This window comes from Penaeus vannamei, chromosome 22 (assembly GCF_042767895.1).
Source record: "Penaeus vannamei isolate JL-2024 chromosome 22, ASM4276789v1, whole genome shotgun sequence".
Taxonomy (NCBI): domain Eukaryota; kingdom Metazoa; phylum Arthropoda; class Malacostraca; order Decapoda; family Penaeidae; genus Penaeus; species Penaeus vannamei.
In genome coordinates this window covers 5,546,949-5,569,448 of record NC_091570.1, presented here as the reverse complement: position 1 = coordinate 5,569,448, position 22,500 = coordinate 5,546,949, and the positions used below count along the sequence as shown (strand labels likewise).

Here is a 22,500-nt window from a genome sequence, read left to right as displayed (position 1 = left end):
ATATTGGTAGTTATAATTACCCTATCACACACAACTGCATGAAAGAAAGGCTTAATCAAAAATAAAAAATTTAAATGTACCAAATACGCATAATATGAAGCATGTACCGGTACAAACATTTTAATCTATTTTCATTAATTATGTTTAAGGAGCTCATGGAGTATGAGAATATTTAATTCATTTTTATTTACACACACATAAATATGTACATGTGTGTGTCTCTGTGCAAGTGTATGCACCCTTGCATGCTCTTATTCAAATATATCAAACCCTAACACCTGACACTAATCACTTAGTGATTTTTCATTTTATATGTCCTATGTTGCCAGCATTTTACCATTTGACTCAATCAACTGTGTTTCTCAAGCATTGCTGTTTATCAAGGGAGGTATAGAGTTTGGTGAAGTAATTCTAGCACTCTACTCTGAAGTCACTCCCTATCCCCCTATCCTCTCATCTGTTATAAAGCTACCACCTGGTACCTCTTTCAAGGTGAGTCAACACTGAAACACTGGAATTCTCAGTTGAATTAACATAGTATAAAGTAAGAGTTCTTATAATATATGCCATGTATGTAACAACATTTAAGTTATCCCTTACTTGCTGATATGAAGCCTCCCGAGAGAACGTGGCATATCAAGGGATGACCCTTATAATCTTACAAGGCCATTGAATATTGAAACAAAATTTCTTCTTTCTAATATGTTGTATTTATGCATACACTTTGTATTATTTCAGTAACATATAAGTACGGTTGCTGTCTAAGAAAAACATCTACAAAAATGAATAGTATTGTATATTTTCCGGGACTCTCTGAATTTTTTTGATATGAACACTATGTTTGTAATATATACTGGCAATTTGCAATAAAGTTCTATTCACTCGGATTCAACTATTTCTGCAACCTTATTTGTACAACCCCCCCTCCTAAGTAACCCCACACCTCTTGTATCCTTTTAACAATACTATTTCCCACATTTATCTAATAGTATATTTTCCTTTTACTTTATATACACAGAAATATGTTTTATTGCTCTTTGTTTGTCTAACTATCCATTTGCTATAGTAGCAGCGACTTTGTAAAAAAAAATTGATAATTCAATGCTCTATACCATTAGGAAACATTAGCAGGAGACATGCAATATCAGTTGTGTGAATTTCAGAACTACAAACACCCAAGATCTAATTGGCTTGGCCAAATGTGAAAATTTGATGTTTTTTGTGGCTGTGCACAAATGTTCCCAGCACCAACAGGCTAATGCAAGTTTAACCTTTTGGATAGCATAACTTGCAATGACTATGGTGGACCTGGTCACAGATGGCACCATTTTGTGGCATACCCCACACCATTGGCTCATCAAACAGAGCTTGTCTATTTCAAACACTCACAACTTCATTTGTTTGGTGTCACTATTAGATGTAGGCACTTAAAGTGAACAGAAACTTTTTTTTTATAATCTATTAGGTGCCTAATATTGTGATTGGAATAGGAAAAAGCTAGGTGCAAACAGGGGATATTGCTAATGCAAGCCAAGAACCCACATTATTGGCTATTTGCGAACTTTGAATTTAGCAATTATTGGGTTATAACATGCTACCAACAGCTTTAAAAGTTTATTAGGCATTAAACTTCTGAAGGAAAAAATCTATTTTCATGTATATTCTTTCATCTTTCTGAGCAATACATGTAAGGTTTAACCAAATTTCTAACTCTTTTGTGGTTTATTTCTTCATTTCAAGAAATAGGGGAAAATAATGGTCACCTCATCTCTCATCCTTATCTCAGATAAGATAAACATTATTAATCACTCTGATTACAGTCTCTAATCTGCTTACTCTCCCACTGTACTCCAGTCCATGCATTTACTCCACTAAAATAACTTCAGAGAAAGGGTGGAAAGCAACATTCTGTAGTGAGTATGAAATATTATACAGAATGAAGAACTAATCACCAGACCAAGACCCCATGTAAAACACAAAGTTCACTTTTGCATCGAGCAAGGCCGGCATCATACCCTCTGCATACGAAAGCTATTCAATCTAACTTTTTGGACGATTCTTGTAAGTTTTCCCCAGTCGACACCCATGAACTGTACTAAGAGATGGTTGGATATCTGCCATATCAGACCTTACAATACTCTTTTAAAAATGTACATATCATATACTTCATTTTCCTTATTCCATTTCCAAAACAAATATTTTTTTAAGGAAAAATACAAACTATCTCTCAATTAAACAATATATATGTTATCTATTTTTTCTTTTCTATATATCATACAATATTTCTCATGTAAGGTAGGTTGTTTGGGATAAGGAGTGAAGATCTGGCTGTAAGTGCCAGTGTCTGCATTTGCATACTTTTGTGAGGTGTTTGCTTAAACTGGGTATATGAAGACTTCCTTGTTTCTATAATGTGCTGTGATAATGTGTTTTTAACTTGCATGGTCTATGGGAGGAATGAGTGCTTGTAATGGCCACAAGCTTAAAAAAATTGTGCAACACAAAGCAGTTCTTAACACAACTTTCTTATACAAGAATCTTCAATATTGTAGGATGTCTGAACGTAACTTTGGGACTGTCAGTTTAAAAAATACAGTGTTCTTATCCTCTTGCACTATTCTGGTATATTGGTTGATTTTTTGTGGTATTATTCCTTAGCAGAGGATTTTGTGCATCAAAGAATGTATTCCACAATGTCTCTAAGCATACGACCATAAGAGTCAGTGACGGTGGGGGAAGTAATTAAGAAAAGAAGAAAAAATCTATAAGTCAGGCCCTTTCTACATGAGCAGATGAAATGCTGTACATATCTATGTGAATGTTTCATTCGCTGTGGGACAGATTACAACTGTAACAGAACAAGGCATGTCAAATACAAGATCTTTAATTTTTGTTTTGTAATGCAGAAAAAAAAAACTGTCAATGACTTTCCTGCACAACATGAACTATCCACTTGATTAGCTATGGCAGGATAAGTCCACAAATGTCTCCCATATTTGTTGTGTAAGCCTCGCTGTTTCTAGGCAGAAGCCTAGCACACAAAATTTCTTTATGAACTTCATCATTTAGCTGTGACAAAAATTATAATTGCTTGTGTTGTTTGAGAGGGTGCTTCAGACACTTACTACCACTGTATTTTAAATGCTCTTGAGTAGATTGCACTGTTTCAGTGGTCAACAGCCCTTACATTAGCTATGCCCATGTGTTGCATGAAAAAATTAGCATTTGTTTAAGTCTATGAAGTTGATTACAATCTTGTACATGTTTGTGAAAATATATGCTTGTCTACAGGTCTGTAACACTGATATAACCTTATTAGGTTTATCCTTATTTATTAAGTAGAAGGTATTAGTTATATATTTCATGATAATATCAAATGTCTGCCTATAACAAACACCTTTTAAATATCGAAGTATAACTGTAAAGGAAGGTACAGCTACAAATAAAATGTCATTAGAAAATCATGCTAAACTTTCTAACACCAGCTATGATACTTTCTGAAATATAGTCATTAATGCTACGATGCTGTTGTTATCCCTGATTTTCCAACTACATTTGGGTATGTGTGTCTTATCTGAATATTGAAAGGCATAATCCATCCTTTACACAAATAAAATCATCATTTCACAGTGGACCCATATGAATTCCAGAACTACTACTCGAGACATGAATCAGAACGAGACAAATTTGATACCCAAAATACAAACCCTTCCATAACGTAAGGTTCTGTTTGTTATTGAATGTTTCCACACCCTCCAAATGATAGTTTTCTGTGCAGCTGTACCTTCAAAAGTATCCTTTTAACATTCTGATATTTTCTGAACACGCACTTATCTTTTTTTCTTTGTAATCAAACCAAATACTGAAATATTATTCTCAAAAAGATATTTATTTCTAGTTCTGACTTATACTGCTATGACAACCAAACATAAGGTAATAGCTAAAGTATATAGAATGCTAGAATAGGGTATACTAAGATATAGCCAAAGCCCACAGAACAACTGGGAAACATGAGATATATCCGAGGAATGCAGAACAACCTGCAAATGTGAGGTAAAGCCAAAGGAAATAGAACAACCAGCAACATATGGTATAGCCAAAGTCTACAAAATGACATGCAAATAAGGACAGCCAAAGTCCACAAAATGACAGGCAAAAATGAGCTTTAGCAAAAGCCAATAGATGCCCAATTAGCACATTAAGGGAAGTATCAGATTATGATTTTCCAATTTAAGTATCATATTATCACTTCCAAACTAAGACTTTATATTTATTTTCTACAGTTGCAAAATCTCATGTTCTGACATATGTTCAATCCCATGAGCAAGAACCTGTTCAAATTTTGAAACTAAGCTTTTAGCATCCTTTGCTTTCTGTAAGGTAAACACTTCACTATGGTAGAATTTGTTTAAACAAATAGAATATATTTGTTGAGGATTGCTGAGGTGGGAGGGCACAATATGATATAATGTGCAAAGAAAAAAAATCAACTAACCAGAAGACAACTACTATAATATATGGCATGCATGAAAGAAAACTTAACAATTCACTACAATCTAACAATTTGGCAGTACTGTTAGTTTTGGCCATAAAACTGCTGGAATTTAACATATGCATCAGAAACTATGCACAATCATTGGGCAAGCTAATCCTTAAAATATTTTCTAAACAAGTAAAAGTATTTAGGCATTAATAAACTTCAAACTAGACATTTAAGAGTTTTGACATGCCATGAAACTGATGTCATAGTATTGTGCCTACAAACAGCTGGTCTTAAATTTAACCAACATGACATGACTGAGTTCAACACCCAACCACTCTGACTTAATACTCAACACCTATCCAAACAATACACATTTTTTAACTTTCAACTGTAAAGTCTAAGTGTCTTACATATTCAGCTGAGCTTAAGAAAAGATACATAGCTTACTGTAACCATGCTGATGAGTATTAATTATCTTGAATATCTGTTTAAAAATTATAGGACTAGTCCCCTTAGCATGGAGACACCCCTACCAGTTTGCCCCTTGACATTTACTTATGCACCACAAAGCGCTATACATGTTTACCACTTTTTTCTAGTTATTGTATTTGATGTTGTGCTATGTATGGTAATCAAAGAGGAAATTACTGTGCAACAATTCATACTTCACAGAAGAATGTTGAGACATGTTACTGTAGTTGCCAGTTGACTTTGAGAAGGGCCAAGGCCTTTAAAGATCTATTAGTATAGAGCATATTATGTTTTTTTTGTGTGTGTACTTTCAAGAAATTCATACGGATTTGCGAGTGTCCAAGAATATGTTCAGCAAGTCATTTAATAAGTACTTTTTATGAGTCAACTGGTGTGAATGTTGAAAAAAAAAACTGATGTACTATAGTATAATTAGCATTTATATGCCCCTGTACTGATTAAACTGTGTGGAATCATGTAATACAAAGCACACAATCCACACAGTTGCTCTATACGTTTACTCCGCAGTATCATATAGTAAACTGGCCACACAATTCATTATTGTGACCTGCCAACTAGTGCTACTAAGCACTTGTGAATTTTTTTTTTTCCTATTTGATCCTATCTACTCGTCTATGTTTGAGTATCTTGTGCTTTTATGCAATATCATAAAAAACAAAATATGCCTGTTATGAATTATTTTGGACATTTTGTTATAACATCTTTTTAGTGCAAGTGCATTCTCCCAACTGGGATATCTGACAGTTCCTTAACTAATCTTTGACAATCACTCATATGTTTTGTACTGAATGTGATCTTAGCCATGGTCTTTTTAAGACAATATAGTGGAATTCTTTGAAAGTCATGGACATTTACGCAAGTCACAGTCTGCAAAGTAAACCTACGAATTATGAGAAATGTGGAAATAAGAGCAGAATTGATTGATTATTCATGATACAAACAAGTGTTTCCACCAGTTCCTCTTGACAGAAGCTAAACTTTATCCTCCATCCATTAAAGGTAAAAATGGTAGGTGACTAGATAGGCATGTTTTGAAATTATCATATTAAGACTATAGGGGTCTAGGGGCAGAGCCCCCATTAGGGATGCATGGTGATTGGGAGGGGGTCCGGGGGCAATGCCCCTGGGATAGGAAGGTTTTTGGTTCACTCATCATTCTTTCTGATCATTTGAGCATTTACGATAAGGTTTGTTCACTCGTTTGTTCACACAACACAGTGTTCAATCTTCTGTGGCCAAATCTTCACAGGATTTTCCATTTTCCACTTTCTCTATCATATGAAATGCGATTATTGCCTCGGAATTTTATTTTTTCATTTTCTTTTGCTCTTTAACATGCCTGCAATGAATGAAATCCCCCCTAACCCCCCGATTCCCCTCGGGACCACCCAACATTGCTGGCTTGAGTAGGGGATGTCTCTGACAGGGGCACCATTTAAAATCACAATATATCTACTGTACATACATATTTCTCTTAGAAGATAGTATTTTTCTGCGGAAAATAGACGCATTTGTCTTTGAAAGAATTACCCAATTATGGACCTACTTTTACTCTCTACAAAATAATAGTTTTTCCATCCTTGTAAGGCCATCATCTATATTTTCATTTCAGTATATCATGAAGCATGGATCATACTGAGATAACACAAAAACAACACTATTGGCCCTATCACACTAGCACTTTTTCCATCAATTTTCGCATTTCCATATGAACTTTCTGTATGCAAATAGTTTGACCCTATCACGTAACCAAGGTAACAAACATACTGCCCATATAAACAAACAAGGTGCCATCCGAGTGAGGTCCTAGGAATCACATGAGTATTCTCATATACATCATCATATTTTAAAGAAATATTGGTTAATCTTTATGACATAGATGCACTAAGGTATCGCAAATTGAAGATGATATTCTTGTAGAGTATGCCAATTTCTTATCAAAGTGTCAAAGTCCCAAGGTTTGTAATTTATATTTTATGTGCATATATACCACTCTCTTAGAGGGAGAGGGAGCATTTTAACCAATGTGTTTAAAAGTTATAAATATCTATGCCTTATCCTATGCTAACTGAATTCTCAGAGCAAAATTCTCTACACCTTGATATGCACGGCAAGATTGAGCTGATCCAGTTCAGAAAATTGCACTGCACTTTTCACACTTTCTTTCATTTAGGATGATTCCAATTGAATGAGCAATTAAAAATCTCTGCTAAACTGCCGCCTCCTGATTGGTCATGAGGTAGTGGTGACGTAGGTGCACAGTAGGGCAGAAGACGGCAGGCGAGCTGCGCGGCAACTTGTTCTTTCTCGCCGAGTGGACTTAGTCTGCAAGCGACGCTTTTCGTGATTTTTTTCCTTTATTTGTGGTGTTACCATTCGTGTCTGCAGATTATTTCTTGTACCAACCTCTTTTACTTTTTGTCCTCTACAATAACATCGAACTTAGTGCAGCCATCCCGTACAGATTTTCCGAGCAAATAATTCTGGGAGACATCTGGCTTGCTGCCAATAACTGTTACTACCCTAACAGTGGTGTAACTTGAAAGGAACATGAGGCTTGGCATGAAGCCTGATAGTAGGAAAGAAATGGAAGAGAAAGCTTGATGAAATTCTGAATAATATGACCACCGAGCCTTCAGAGCAAATTCACATTTGATTCCCTTCTAGGCATGGCCGGGGCTCCTAAGAGGTAAGAGGTACTGATCCTTAGCAAGGTCAGGGTAGGTTATGCAATCATTTCCCAAGTTCTCTCTCTCTCCCTCTCTCCTCAACAGATCACCTTCCTGATTACACCATATGTATACATATTACACAATACATAACATACACTTGCCACACTCTCAAGACACCTGCTCAAATGAAATTGTCATAAAACCTCACAGATCCATTTCTGGAAATCAAAAACATTATCTGTAAACCTTCACCTTAGATATATTTAGTCTCAATATGGGTAAACTTCACTGAATCCAAAGTTTATTATTATACAATCAATTTTCTTTTCGAAAACCGAGTGAAAATCCAGCACAAACACTTTAGTGAAACAGAGACGTCTGCAATCACCCGAGGTCTTTGCAATCACTGCAACTGGGAAACGTCAGAAATCATGATCACATGACATTGAATTTACGATGTGTTGCACCACTTTAAATTTCCGTTTCCCTAGAGAGAATCACAGCTGGCTACGTGGTTCTCGCAAAATCGGTGTATATATAAGGGATATACTTTCTTTTGGGTAAAATCCCCTCCTCCCCCCCCACCCACCCCCAACCCGAAATAATAATAATAATAATGAAAACTTTGAAGTGCTTGTGTGGAACCTTCGAATTCTAACTGAGTATGTTTTACAAATATTTTCTGGCAAATCAGTTATGAAATACTGGCGTTTCCGGTTATAAATCGCGCAAACTACGTCATTCTCCTAAATTTCCTGGATTCGAGTCTTCCTGTTGTCATTCCCCTGTTCGCCTTTTCCTTCGTTCATCACACCCTTATTTCTCTCTTCCAGCCTTTCTGAAACCCCAGAACTTACTCCTAACTAATCTAACAAACCGAGAAAATTGACTCACCCGAATGAATCCGAGATGAAATTAATAAATTAGTACGTATTCGCGTCCGAATTTCTCCTCGACTGGGTCACTTGTTGTCTTCTCGTCTTCTCCTTCTGGTTGTTTTTTCGGCCGCTAGGTGGCTCTGATCGCGGTACGGTACATGGCTATGCAGACAAACGGCACAGCACTGTACGGTACGGCCTTATATATAGGGTCACAAACTTTGATGTTTTTTTTAGCTTATCTATTATTACTTTTTTGTTGCTTTTGAATATGTTAATTTGTAGCAGGAGTGTGAGTGCCTGTGATTTTGGGAAGTGGAGATATATTACTTATTATACTTTTATTTTTCTCTCTCTAAACCACTGATTTTCGTTTAGGCTGTGTCCGAAAAGATTTGGAAAATGGGTAACTTTATCAACCCATTTAATTGCTTCACTTTTACTATGTGATATATTCTATTTTTCATCACAAAAATTATAAGCAGGATTATAGTTTACGAAAATACTTCATCACAGTGGCCCAAACTATTTTCCGCACTATCCTACAACGAATATTCCAAACCATTCTAGACCGGAACAAAATCCTGCTACGGTACAAGAACGTTTAGTTCAACAAAGTTCAATTACTATTCACGTGCTCGGTGTTTGTTAGATCCAATACAACTGTTTGTCATGTATTTTCAAAAGCTTGCGAATCATGCAGCAGATGTATGACGTATGCGAGGCGATCAATATCCTACGAGATGAGACCCCCCAAGGACTTCAGTAACGCATGTCTAGAATGGCCGAGTAGAGTCTAGCGACGCACAGAAGGAAAACTTTTTCGGTGAATCTGTTCCAGTAATGACTTTGCCTCATGTTTTGCGGGTACAGAGGAATTGCATATAGCATACTTTTATTTTCAGGAGTTGGTTCCACAAAGGGGTAAATCGTAAAATGGTTATATTATCGCCTAATGAATATAATAGGGTTTGTACCTAGATGAAACGTTGTCATTTTCTTAAGGCAATGTACGTTTACTAATTTTAGTATCAGTTAATAGTCCAATTCACCGAGTGGAGACGTTCAGCAGGTGAAAATAACTAATCAACTGTATACGAAATAAATTTGCTTACACTGCTAGACCGTATTCAGCATCACTTGCGAATAATATCCGAGTCGGGAACAGGAAAAAAAATATAAGTACAGTAATTACGTTTTAATCATTACCATTAGTTCCATGTGTACATCTTCATACACAAGACACAGGTGCACGAAGCCACATACACTCACACAAATACACACACACACACAAATACTCACATACGCACACACATACTCACACACACACGCAAATACACACACACACACACACACACACACACACACACACACACACACACAGACACACACACACACACACACACAGACACACACAAACAAACACACACACACACACAGGCGAAATGCGTAACAGAAGTAAAATGATCGTTTGTATGTAACTCTATGTAATAACGGAACAAAAACAGTAAGAAATTGGATTCCAAGATATGAGAAAATCTAAGTGATGTTTTTGAGAAGCTTAGTGTGAATTAATTTAGGATTCTTTTGTTAAGGGATAGAATCCTGTCCCGTCTGAGTAAAATATAACCTGAATTCCTCTGCTGGTCATATTGCATTTCAAACTTCAGCATTTGAGGAACAAAATGGTTCTAAACTGCTGAAAATGGAAGATCGGTTCGTTATGAATTGAAAAACCAGTTTCATGAACGAGAAGCATATAAATTTTCGTATTTGGAAAATTCATTGGCTGAACTTTTTTCTCCCTCTTCCCATTCTCCCTCTCCCTCTCTTCTCTTTCTCTTTCTCTTTCTCTTTCTCTTTCTCTTTCTCTTTCTCTTTCTTTCTCTTTCTCTTTCTCTTTCTCTTTCTCTTTCTCTTTCTCTTTCTCTCTCTCTCTCTCTCTTCTCTCTTCTCTCTTCTCTCTTCTCTCTCTCTCTCTCTCTCTCTCTCTCTCTCTCTCTCTCTCTCTCTTCTCTGATGTCCAATTGTTCAGTCCTGAATAAAGTGCAGACAACAAGCGTTTTATATCGTTCTGATGAGTCAATATAATGAACATTCTGTCTGAATAACTTTGGACTAACATTTACCAATTAAATATATCAATTCAACTTATTGAGGGAATTGGGAGTGAGAATTCAATATAATTAGGTACTTGCTTTGGTCCGATTAATAAAATGAAAAAAAAAACATTTTTCAACTTCCTAGCGATCCGGATAACGAAATTTATGTTTTAATTTCTTGAGAGCGGGACCAGGATTTTCTTTCTTCATCACCATAATAGTTTAATTCGTTTGCTGGACAGATCTGGCGTCTTTAAGCACTGAAAGGGAGGTTGCAAGGTGAATAATTTCAGCAGCATCATTAGGGATTTCGCTGTCGAGAAAATACGACTCGGCTATAGACTCTCTCCCGCCACTAGTCCGCGCAGTGCTTGGCAACAGTTCAGAGGGAGAGCTATACTGGCTTCCGATGTAAATATTATTCCCCTCCCCACCGTTGTTTAGGAAAAATATCCAGAGAAACTCGGTCGTTAATGCTAAACCATTCTATTGTTTTCATAAGACTGATCCAGGTATTTCAGTCTGATGCAGTTTTGACATTTTCCCTCGCCTATTTCCGCATGATCTCCACTGATGAATTACTTATTTCTCTGAAAGAAAGCACGCATGTGATTTCTCCCAGGAAAATAATCCCTCACTATGTCATAACAACCAAAGCTGCCATTGTATCGCAAGATTATTCATATTCCCCCACTCTGTTTTCATTTTCCTTTGTGCTCACTCCTTTCATCTCCCCTTTCCACCCTTCTGTCTTTTATTATTAGTATTGGCGTGTTATGTATTTGGATGAATATATGGGAGTCTCAGCTGACTTCGGTTCCTCCCCATTCAGCTTTCGATCCCCATTCAGCCTTCGGTGCGTGGCTCTCATGTCGTATATGGAATGAGACTCGGACACGTCTCGAAAAATGACAACAAAACCAAGTTTCCGAATCTGCGAAGCACGCCATCCTTTGGGAATCTGCGATCACTGTGGCTGATAAGACCCTATCGGTTCTGTGATCTTTGAGCCGTGTTTCAAAAGGACTTTTTTCTCTTGTACGCGTGGAGGTTGTCAAATAAACCCGACGGATCAGTTGCCTTCCCTGGAGTTTATAACGACTGGCCTTGTAATAGAGTATGAATCCATGAAATACAATTTTTTCCAGGGTTAATGTAGAAACACAGTAGTATGCCGCGTGTACCGGAATATAACACCATGTTATGCTGCGCAGTATCATAGCGTCTCTTTCCTCTTATTAGGTAGGGGCAAATACTTTTCCTTTCCCTTTAGACCAGTGGGAGCTGCGGGCATGCAGATTGAGATGCTACCCACAGGGCTCTAGACGTATGGCTATCTTACAATCAGTTTCCAATCTTTTCAGACGAACTTCTGCACTTTTTTCCATCTCAGATGCCTCTGATTTTGCTGATTTTACACGCCTTCACTCACCACGGGAATTTATGAATTGAAAACCAGACCTAATGTTTTTAAAACCATCGCCATATAGCAAGTAAACCTCTTATGGAATAATGGAATCATACCAATGACAAAATACCTCCCGAGGAAAACGTATATTTACTTGCACTGTGCGGATCTCTCTATCAGCGTGGATAGGAACTGATTCAGTAGCTGATTATGATAATCTTGTTTGCATCACAATGTCGATTTAGGGCGTTTATCAATAAGTTCTTGCTTGTTTTGATGAGCATTAGGGCGATTTAACGTGAACACATTACTAGATGACAAACCTAATGGCTATTATGAGAGCTGCGTTTAAACCCAACAGGCTCGTTCTTACCCCGAAGTTAAGCGGATTTCAGTAGCTGGTCCCTGAACGCACAAGCGAGTCGTGATATGTTATGCAAGTGATTATAGTTAGGGAATATAGACTAAAAAATGGTCTAAAACCCTATAAAAGAAGAAGTGATTATAGTTAGTTAGGGACTAAAGTAGAATTTTGACTGTATAGCAATCTCTGTACAAATGGTACACTTCAGCAGCGCCATCGACGTCGAGCCTAAACAATTTTCAGAAATAACAGACCCCCCCAAAGTCGTGAAAGAAAAAGGCGACAGCGGACCAGGGGAAAAGGATGCAAGATATTCTACAAATAAAACCAAAGGTAAACTTCCGAAGCCAATTGGTTTACACTACACTTCCTCGGACCCTTTAACTCGGGTGAGTCGAGCTGGGGTGTGTATATGATACCAGGAATCTCTCTGAAAACGCTATTCGCCGTCTCATTATTCATCGTTGGTTCACAGTGAATAATCGGGCTACGTCCTCTGCATAAATTATATTGCGTTTGATATTACGTCATTTCATAGATAAAATCTAGCTTATGGGAAATATTTGGATCAAGCAGAAGCAAAGGAAGTAGCGGAAACAACACATCCATGTATGCACACACATACACACACACACAAATGTGTTTGTGTATATATAAACATATAATAGTATATATATATATATATATATATATATATATATATATATATATATATATGTATGTATGTATGTATATATGTATATATATATTTATGTATGTATGTATGTATGTATGTATGTATATATGTATATATATACACACTATCGTATATGTAAGCACATACACACTCACAAATGTGTGTACATATGCGCGTGCGCGTGTGTGTGCACACACACACATACACTTACGCACATATATGTATATAATTTATGTATATGCATATGTCTATATTATTATACATATATGTACACGTACACATACACACAATATGTATATATATATATATATATATGTGTGTGTGTGTGTGTGTGTGTGTGTGTGTGTGTGTGTGTGTGTATGTATGTATGTATGCATGTGTGCGTATAGATAAACATGTGTATAAACACACACATATATATATGTTTGTGTGTGTGCGCATGCGTGTGTGTGACGTTTTGTGTGTATTATATCTATCTATCTATAAATATATATATATATATATATATATATATATATATATATATATGTGTGTGTGTGTGTGTGTGTGTGTGTGTGTGTGTGTGTGTGTGTGTGTGTGTGTGTGTGTGTGAGCATACATATATATATGTATATATGTGAGCATACATATATATGTATATATGTATATCTAAGTATCTCTCTATATACATATCTAGCTATATATATATTATATCACAGATGGAAAGATAGATATACAGATATATATATACATATAAACATGGATATATGTATATACATACATACAGACATATATATATATATATATATATATATATATATATATATATATATATATATATGAAGAGGTACTTAAATACGGCCGTGAAGAATCTCATCTCATAGTCATTAAACTATGTAAATATACTAAATTGTTCTGGTTTTACAATAACGTAAGAAACAAAGTAAACAGAAATATGATAGTAATATAAACAGAATATACGTACAAAATGCCTGAATACAATGGGAATTTATACAAAACATATTTAGAAATATACAAAATAATGGTAAACGAAACAAAAAGAGGGTGTTTAGGTGATGAACAGTGTAGCAGGTAAAATAGAAGGTTGCTGTGGTTACGTTGTTGACCCTACGTACCGAGCTTGGCAGTTACAACAGGTAAATTAGTATACCACGTTAGAACACATGCCAGAACTGTGATTTAAGAACTTCCCTATCGTGTTGGTGTTATTGAAAACAAAAATATACCTAATCGTGGGGTCACTATTATGCAAGAGGTTTTTTTAATGTTTCCTAATTTCATAGCTTAAATCACTCATATAGGGTAGTTGAACATACCTATGGTCTCTTTCCATGGTAGGGAATATACCTCTCTCTCTCTCTCTCTCTCTCTCTCTCTCTCTCTCTGTCTCTCTCTCTCTCTCTCTCTCTGTCTCTCTTCCTCTCTCTTTTTCTGTCTCTCTCTCTCTCGCTTTCTCTTTTTCCTTCTTTCTCTCTCTCTCTCTCTCTTTCTCTTTTTCCTTCTTTCTCTCTCTCTCTCTCTCTCTCTCTCTCTCTCTCTCTCTCTCTCTCTCTCTCTCTCTCTCTCTCTCTCTCTCCATCTCCATCTCTATCTCTATCTCTATCTCTATCTCCCGCCCTCCCTCCCTCCCTCCCTCCCCCATAGGTATGATCTTTCAACAGTAGGGACAATTTGTTGATTGGGGAATTTCTTGCACAGAAAAGTTTGGGTAATTTTATCGAACTGTAATGAGTAAACATCTGCTGCAAAGAAGTTTTTCATTATGAAAGGCGGTCTAGGTGCTGCATAAAGTGCAGGCTCTAGTTATAATAAGAGTTTTAACGCTGTTGATTTTGTAAGTACATGGGAAAGACTGAGAAAGTGTAGGCCTATGCCGGTGAAAGTTGGTTTACAGTAAATGCTATCAGGAAGATACTATTGTTCTTGGTGACCATAGTATCTAAAAAAAAGTCAATTGGTTGTCCTTTTGCAATTCACAGGTAAATTTGATACTGGGGTGTTTGGAATTTAGATAACCTAGAAGAAGATTAACGTATGAAGGGTGTTTAAAGAGCAGAAACGTGTCGATGTACAGGTTTGAATTCAGGCGGGCAGTGTTGTAGCAACTTCTTTTTTTTTTCATGATGACTTAGAAATGCATTAGCATAGGAGGGGTTAATTGCAGAGCCCATGACTACACCATCTCTTTACGTATACAATCATCAAACGTAAAACCTGAATGATAGGCTGTGATTTCCAGTAATTTTTAAAGGTAATTATATCCAATCTAAATTTGCCAAGATAAATATTGTCCAGGCTGTTAGCTATTAATTCCGTAGTCTCTTGTAGAGGCACGTTTGTGAATAACGATTCGACATCAAAACTCGCCATTGTGACGGGTTGTTGGTAGTTTAAAGACGTGATTTCTTTAACAAAAGATGTGGAACTGTCATTAGTATATTGATAAGATGTTATAGGGGAGGTGATGGGAACAGGAAATTTTGCATTGTTGTAATTGAAAGTGCTAATAGAGGAAATAATAGGTCTTAAAGAATTGTTAGGTTTGTGGGCTTTGGGAAGTCCATAAAGTACATCAAGTTTGGATCCGGAAGTCATTAGAGTTGTAGGTGTTTGCATTAATAGATGATTTGATAGTGCGAAGTAGTCTACTAGTTTGTCTTCGAAATATAGCAGATGGGTGGAAATTTTAGTCGTGATTTGTTTGGATTTTGTTTGGTCATTGAGAATAGCCATCAGCTTCTGTTTATAATCACATTTGTTTAAAATAGCAACTCGTCCCTTGTCTGATTTGGTAATTACAATAGTATTGTCATTCTTAAGGGTTTGTAGAAGTGATAGGAAAACATCTGAGTTTTTTTTCTGTGAACTGTGTTTACTTTACGTATTCTATTTCCACATTTATATTAATTAACCTTGTCATACAAATGGAATCAAGAGGAAATAATATAGACTTTAGCAAAGACTACCATGTGATCCCAAACTTTGTTAACTTCCGGGTTCACAAACCTATGTTTGAACATCCTGAAATATATCGTTCCAGGTGCTTTCATGTTCTTAATTATGGTGAGCGTTCAACCCATGTTCCATTCTTAATGTTATATGTGAAATGGTCTGGGATTTCGTGGTGCAGTAACGTCGATGCTAGCTGATTGGTCTTGCAAAATTCATCGAAGAAAGATGTTAGTTGAGTAGCCGCCAGTGTCTTATTCTCAATATTGTCGCTTGATATCCTGGCTACGCTTTGCGCTCTTAGGTCTTCGCCCTTATGGAACACAATGTTATCAAATGCGAAATAGAATAAGCATGTTAAAGAAATCTGAGTATAGAGATTTATGTTGTTTTCTCTTTTTCTATCTCTCTCTCTGTCTTGTTGTCATCATTATTATTATTGCTATATTATCGTTATTATCATTACGATTATCAGTACTATCACACACACAAACAAACAAACACAAACACATGCGCTAGCTCTTGCTAGCGCATGTGTGTGTGTGTGTGTATATATATATATATATATATATATATATATATATATATATATATATATATATATATATATGTATATATATATTATATATTATTTTCACTATCGTTATCAATAGGATAATCAGATTATCATTAATAGTATCATTATCATTGGTATTATAAATACTATTATTATTATCATAATTATCATTATGATTAGTATCCCTATGAATAGGATAATATTATCATTAATAGTATCATTATCAATGATATTATAATTACTATTTTATTATCATCATTATCTTTGCGTTGTGAGCGAGGCAGTTTCCTCATTTACTTCGCAACTGTGCCTGACCAATTCACCGTTCTCAGGCTTCTTGGCCTTCCTTCTCAGGCTTCTGGACCATCTCAGGCTCCAGCTAAAGATTAAGTATCTCATCGGAGAGAGGCTGCTCCAGAATTTCTGGGTGAAGGAATAGTTCTGGCGAATGCCCTCTTCGTTCCAGGTGACACGTCCCCAGATTCTCGCAGGAGTGACTCCAACTCTAGCCTTAGTTGATCCGCAATGAAGTGAACCGCACTATCCTGGTTCGCAGAGAGGATTGAGGAGAAGGTCCTTAGGCATCATAATCCACTTCCTTCTCAGGATCGTGAACCGAGGTGGCGTCCTTCTCGGGCTCGAGATTCAGTACCTTATCGGGGACAGATTGCTCCAGAATCTCTAGCTCCAAGACTTGAAATAACATGTTCAGGCTAAGGTCGACGGCGAATGTCCTCCTCTTCGTTCCAAGTGAAACGTCCCCAGATTCTCCCTCGCCTTAGTTGATCCACAATGAAGTGAACGGCACTATCCTCGTGCCCAGAGAGGCTTGAGGAGAAGGATCTCACCAGATTACTCTATTCCTTGAATTTTCAGGATTTTTTTTTCTAGTGCTCGTATCATCATCATCATCATCATCATCATCATCATCATCATCATCCTTCTAAGATTACATGGAGTTCAGTCTTAAATTTAAGCGTGAAATTACTAGACAGATGAAAAAATATATACTACTGTCATTAAGGAACAACAATAATCTAACTTTGCTGAAATCTATTATCTGTTGATTTTATTCTTTTAGGACTGGCCTCCCGCTGAACAAAGCATCCTTCTCGGCAATAAGAGAACATTCACAATACTTTAGTACTTTGCCATTTCACTTTTCCCACCTAGACCTCATCACCCCAGAATCCCTCCTGATAAAAAAAAAAAGATGCAACCAGAGCTGAAAAAAAACAGCAACCTCCTCCTTTACCCGCTACACTGTTCTTCACCATAAACACCCCCTTTTTTGTTCGTTTACCATTCTTTTGCATGTTTCTAAATATTATGTATAACCATTATATTATGTATATATACATGTATGTATGTATGTATATATATATATATATATATATATATATATATATATATATATATATATGCATGTGTATATACATATTTATATTTATTTATGTATATATACTTGTATGTGTATATATATACATATAATATATATATACATATATAATTTATGTATACACAGACATGTGTATAAATATGTATATACACATATATCTATGTATATATATACACACGTGTATATATATATATATATATATATATATATATATATATATATATATATACATATATATATGTATATATATATATATATGTTTATTTGTTTACACATATTAGTTCAAAATCACCCATCTCAAGGAGGCCCCAAAGAGGCCCCCGGGCAAGCAGTCCAAGCCAAAGTCTCCCCAAGCGAGGCAAGCAAACCAAGCCGCTCCCAGGCGTCGCCAAGCAAGCGTCTGGGAGCGGACTGCGGCACCGGGAGTCACGTCGCGGCGGCAGAGCACTGGTAATGTGACATTTTTTGGTCATTGTCACTCCGTCGCTGAGCTTTAGTGCTAATCCAGGCAAGTGAGATGACGAATGGGACCATTTACATATATTTTGGTAGTATTGCAACATACTAGAGCCTGTATTGTAATTCTAGAAAGAATGATTCAGAGGTATTTTTTGCGCACGGGAAAAGTATCAGTAACATTTGCTAATAATAATGATTGCAACCGTATGAGTCACGATAAAAGACAGAGCTGCACAGCTGCCATGTACAATAGCTTAATTGTTCTCATTACTGTCTCATGCCGCACAAGTTCTGCTGATTTGGAATTCCATGGTTTCCTATTCATTTCGATGTCACTTCCTGGTCTTTCATCACAACCGATGGAACCAGAAGGCCTCTTGCAGTATAAACTATTGATCATCATTTTAAGTCCTTGCTCTTCGCAGCACTAATTAGGTAAATTGATAAGGGAGTTTTTTCAGTGGATGATTACCAAATGGAGTGGTTCTCAAAGTGGGCGCGAGTAACTCCTGAGGGTGTGTTTTGAGGAGCAGGCGCCCTGGAATGACGGGAGAGCTAGATCAGTAGCAATCGCGGAGGCGTCATGGCGTCTGATTCTATTTTTGGAATGAAACATACGGGGATTATTTTGATGACGTCACGAAAGTTACGGATGCTTTGGTCTCTTCAATTTTCAAAAAAGGATGGGAAATAATGGCTTTAACGGTAATATTTTCATTGAACAATAATCAAAACAGATGCCATGACACCTCGAGTTGCTACTGATCTAACCTTGACTACGGGAGTCCATGGTTCCGGAGATATTTATATAACGATTCTCATTTGTAAAAGGCTGCTGTTTTGTAATGAGTGCTTACAAACGGGAGGAAATTAGCATTTGGCAGCTACTGTTTATTCGGTCAAGCATTTCCTGTGTAGAAAAAAGTAAGTGGCAAGTAACAAACATGCAAGTGTGTGAGTGAAGGAGTATATATATATATATATATATATATATATATATATATATATATATATATATATATTTATATACATAAATGCTCATACACGTATATGTTTATGCGCATGTGTGTGCCTATCGTTCAATTGCCATTTTACCATTTTTGTTTTCTATATCTTATATTTTCAAATCAACCTGTTATAGGAGTAATTATGTTCACTACATTACCATACATATTACAGGGCGAGGGTTCAATTACGCAACGTCGGAAGACACTTAAGTAATTACGTTTTCGTGTAAGGACGTTTTTAGTCTATAAATATTTAGAGAGCGCGATACTTATGCCGACAGCATTATTCACGTTTAAAAAAGAGTGGAGTTAATATGAACCACTTACGTGATTCCCCCTCCCTTTGAAATGCAAATGTTTCAATCACCCCTTCTCTAGGTCACACCAGAACTGACGTGAGGAATATAACAGCGGTATGATGTGACGTAGAAGTACGACAACGGTACGATATCACCAGAGGACTCCAGGCAAAACGTAGGCAAGACGGGCAGTCTGGCTGGAGAGCACATGGTGATATATAGTGCAAATGAACCCTGTACAATTATCCGATGCCTTGTGATTGTGCATTCGATGTATGAACAGTCAGCAGTAAAACACATGGCAGAGATATGTGTTTCCTGTCCCCGGTTGAACTTCATGACATTTTCTAGAATAAGAAACGAGCAGTTGTAGAAGGCGAAACGTTTTTTTCCTTGTTATCATTATCCATGGGCAGATGCTTCATGCCTGGGTGATGAGCTACATTTGTTAGTTTTGGGAATTGTTAAGTGCTAACTGTTGGTTGGCATGTCAGGGGGCAACGTTGCATTATGCTTCCTCTACCAGTATGTCACTCTATTATCAAGACTCCTGCAGGACCTCCTCGTGTCAACTGGGGACCATGGAATCCAAGACTAAACTATTGATCTCGGAACAATAGGCCTTTTAGAGCTAGGGTTGGTTCTCCTTGGGCGTCCACACCCCCGGGTTGCCATGTCAGTGGGTGCCGTAAATGCAGACCATTTACAACAGTGCAGGGCAGATATTTCGACTTTATGGGGAAATTGCAAATAGGCGTATGCAAGCTTACAAAAGACTATCCAGTACAGATGCCGTGTGAGCCTATTCAGAGAAACTCATGTCTACGAAAAGTCATACTTCTAATAGTTATTAGCAGTATGCCTTTATCATATTAAATTGTGATATTACTTTTGTTGGGGGTACTAGGTATGTGAGCCGCTCCTTTAGAGGTATGGAGGCTTAACCCATCAGTGTGCGGAAGCACCATAACTGTGCACTATATCCTTCCTTCCCAATGATAATTAGGTGGCTTTAGGTGTATTTTCCCTACTGGTCTGCCATCCTAGTGGTAGAGGTGCAACCTGGAGGAAAAAAGGCCAGGTCTTTTACCCTCTCGTCCGGCAAACTGGACAGGATGTAGGTCTTCAGGGGAAAATGTTGGTGGAACTCGGGTAGGGAACAGGAAATGCATCTTGCTCGTGGGTACCGACTCAGCATGGGATCTATGGGGCAAAACCTGTGGGTAACCTACACGTGGATGCTGGGGTCTAGATGTTACCCACAGGATAGATTGCCACTGCTACCAAGGGGTCTCAGCTGACTAAAGATAAAGTTGTCTGTTTTCTGGGGTAAGATCAAGCAGTGAGGGAATCAGTGAAGGCGGTTGTAATGCTGACTGGTTAGGCCGTGGGATGGAAATCTGTCCACAGGGTAGCCTAGCCTTTTCCATTAGTGACTACTTAAGCACTTAGTAGAACTCGTAGCAGACATTAAAGGTCAAGCTTGCATGTAATATGACTCAGTTACCTGGGGATATGGAACTGTTTTGATCCCTGTAATGTGGGACTAGGGCACTACTGTTGAGGAGGGACAAGGAATAGTGTATCTGGAGTCTCACTACCGAGGTTAAAGACCGTTTCTTCGTAACCTTAGCCCTGCTTACCAAGCCCTGAGAAAGTTAAATGCCAAACTCTTCGCACATATGGCTGTAGCTCACTAAGCAGATGGCCTGATTATCACAGGTGTTGGGCCAATACTTTGAGCACTTGGTTTGAGTTAAGTGGCCAATGGTTAGCATAGACACGGATGGTGTTATGATCCTAGTGATGAGGCTCACACTGAGGTTAGGGAGACGATGTCTAGGATAGTAAGGTAGTCTGGTGATGAGCTTATAGTCCTTCTAACTGCCATATGACCATCTGGTAGTAAACTCCTCACAAACTTTCTAGAGGATCTGGTGTTACTGCTGTGGAAGGGGAAAGAGGATCACTGGGGCTGTAACAATCGCCAGGTAGTACACTATCATTAATTGACTCGTTAGCTCCGATCAGCCTATACTAGCCTGAATGTGCTCTACTTTGTGCTTTGCAAATCAGTTTAGGAAATCCTGCGACTCGGCTGAATCCCTGCTGTGAATTATATTGTGACGCAAGGATGTGACTTTTGCATCTAATGCTGGTCAATATGCGCATGGCCTAGGTAGACCTGTCATCTATCCACTAACACTACTAATACTCCTCGGTCCGAGTGTCATGAGAGTTAAATCCTGTTTTGTTTAGAGGTCTCCTGAATCAAGAAGATCCAGGAGTCTGCAACGAAAACCTACCTTGATAGGAGTAACTGTCATGACAAGATTATTAAGGAAATAATAGGTTCGGTGTTTGCCACCTTTGTCTAACATTTATTTATATTATTTTAAAATCTGAACCAGAAAAAAATACATTTGAGCTGTGTCACAACTATGAGGCTGGGACTGATTGCAGTGATAGACATTTTACCAAATCATTTACAGTGTAATGTTTGTAGTGGGATGCATATATGGATGTATTAAACTGAGCCGAATATGTATATGTATATATGTCCTTTTAGACTTTAAAATTCCTAGATGTTCCTCAAAAAACCATGCTAGATTTGATTCTAAATCCACTTTCTCTGCTAAATTTTGCCAGTATTCTCTCCTGTGGTATTTTGACACCACAAAAAAGGTGTGGATCGTTCAGCGTTTGCGTTGTGTTCTGGTATGGACTTTAAAGTACCGTAACATGGACAGACATGG

At 37.3% G+C, this 22,500-nt stretch overlaps 2 protein-coding genes across 2 annotated transcripts in view; both read right to left on the bottom strand.

Moving 5' to 3' along the window:
• The window catches only part of LOC113808795 (protein lifeguard 3), a 25,519-nt gene extending 16,819 nt beyond the window's left edge, over positions 1 to 8,700 (bottom strand). Inside the window, exon 1 of the mRNA XM_070137227.1 lies at positions 8,542 to 8,700. The gene's annotated coding sequence lies outside the window, so the exon portion shown is untranslated. The remainder of the gene's footprint in view (positions 1 to 8,541) is intronic.
• Positions 8,701 to 15,229: 6,529 nt separating this feature from the next.
• Positions 15,230 to 16,095, bottom strand: LOC138865876 (uncharacterized). The gene is made up of 2 exons (XM_070137226.1): positions 16,042 to 16,095; positions 15,230 to 15,889 (listed from the first exon to the last, which is right to left on the bottom strand). The coding sequence occupies exons 1-2, from the start codon at positions 16,093 to 16,095 to the stop codon at positions 15,230 to 15,232; spliced, it is 714 nt and encodes a 237-aa protein (XP_069993327.1).
• Positions 16,096 to 22,500: the final 6,405 nt, after the last annotated feature.

Bases quoted from the DNA above. Each gene is read 5' to 3' on its own strand.
- LOC138865876 (XM_070137226.1), bottom strand. From the start codon at position 16,095: ATGTTCAAACATAGGTTTGTGAACCCGGAAGTTAACAAAGTTTGGGAT. The intron at 15,890-16,041 runs GTAGTCTTTGCT...CAAACCCTTAAG, and splicing joins ACAAAGTTTGGGATCACATG to AATGACAATACTATTGTAAT.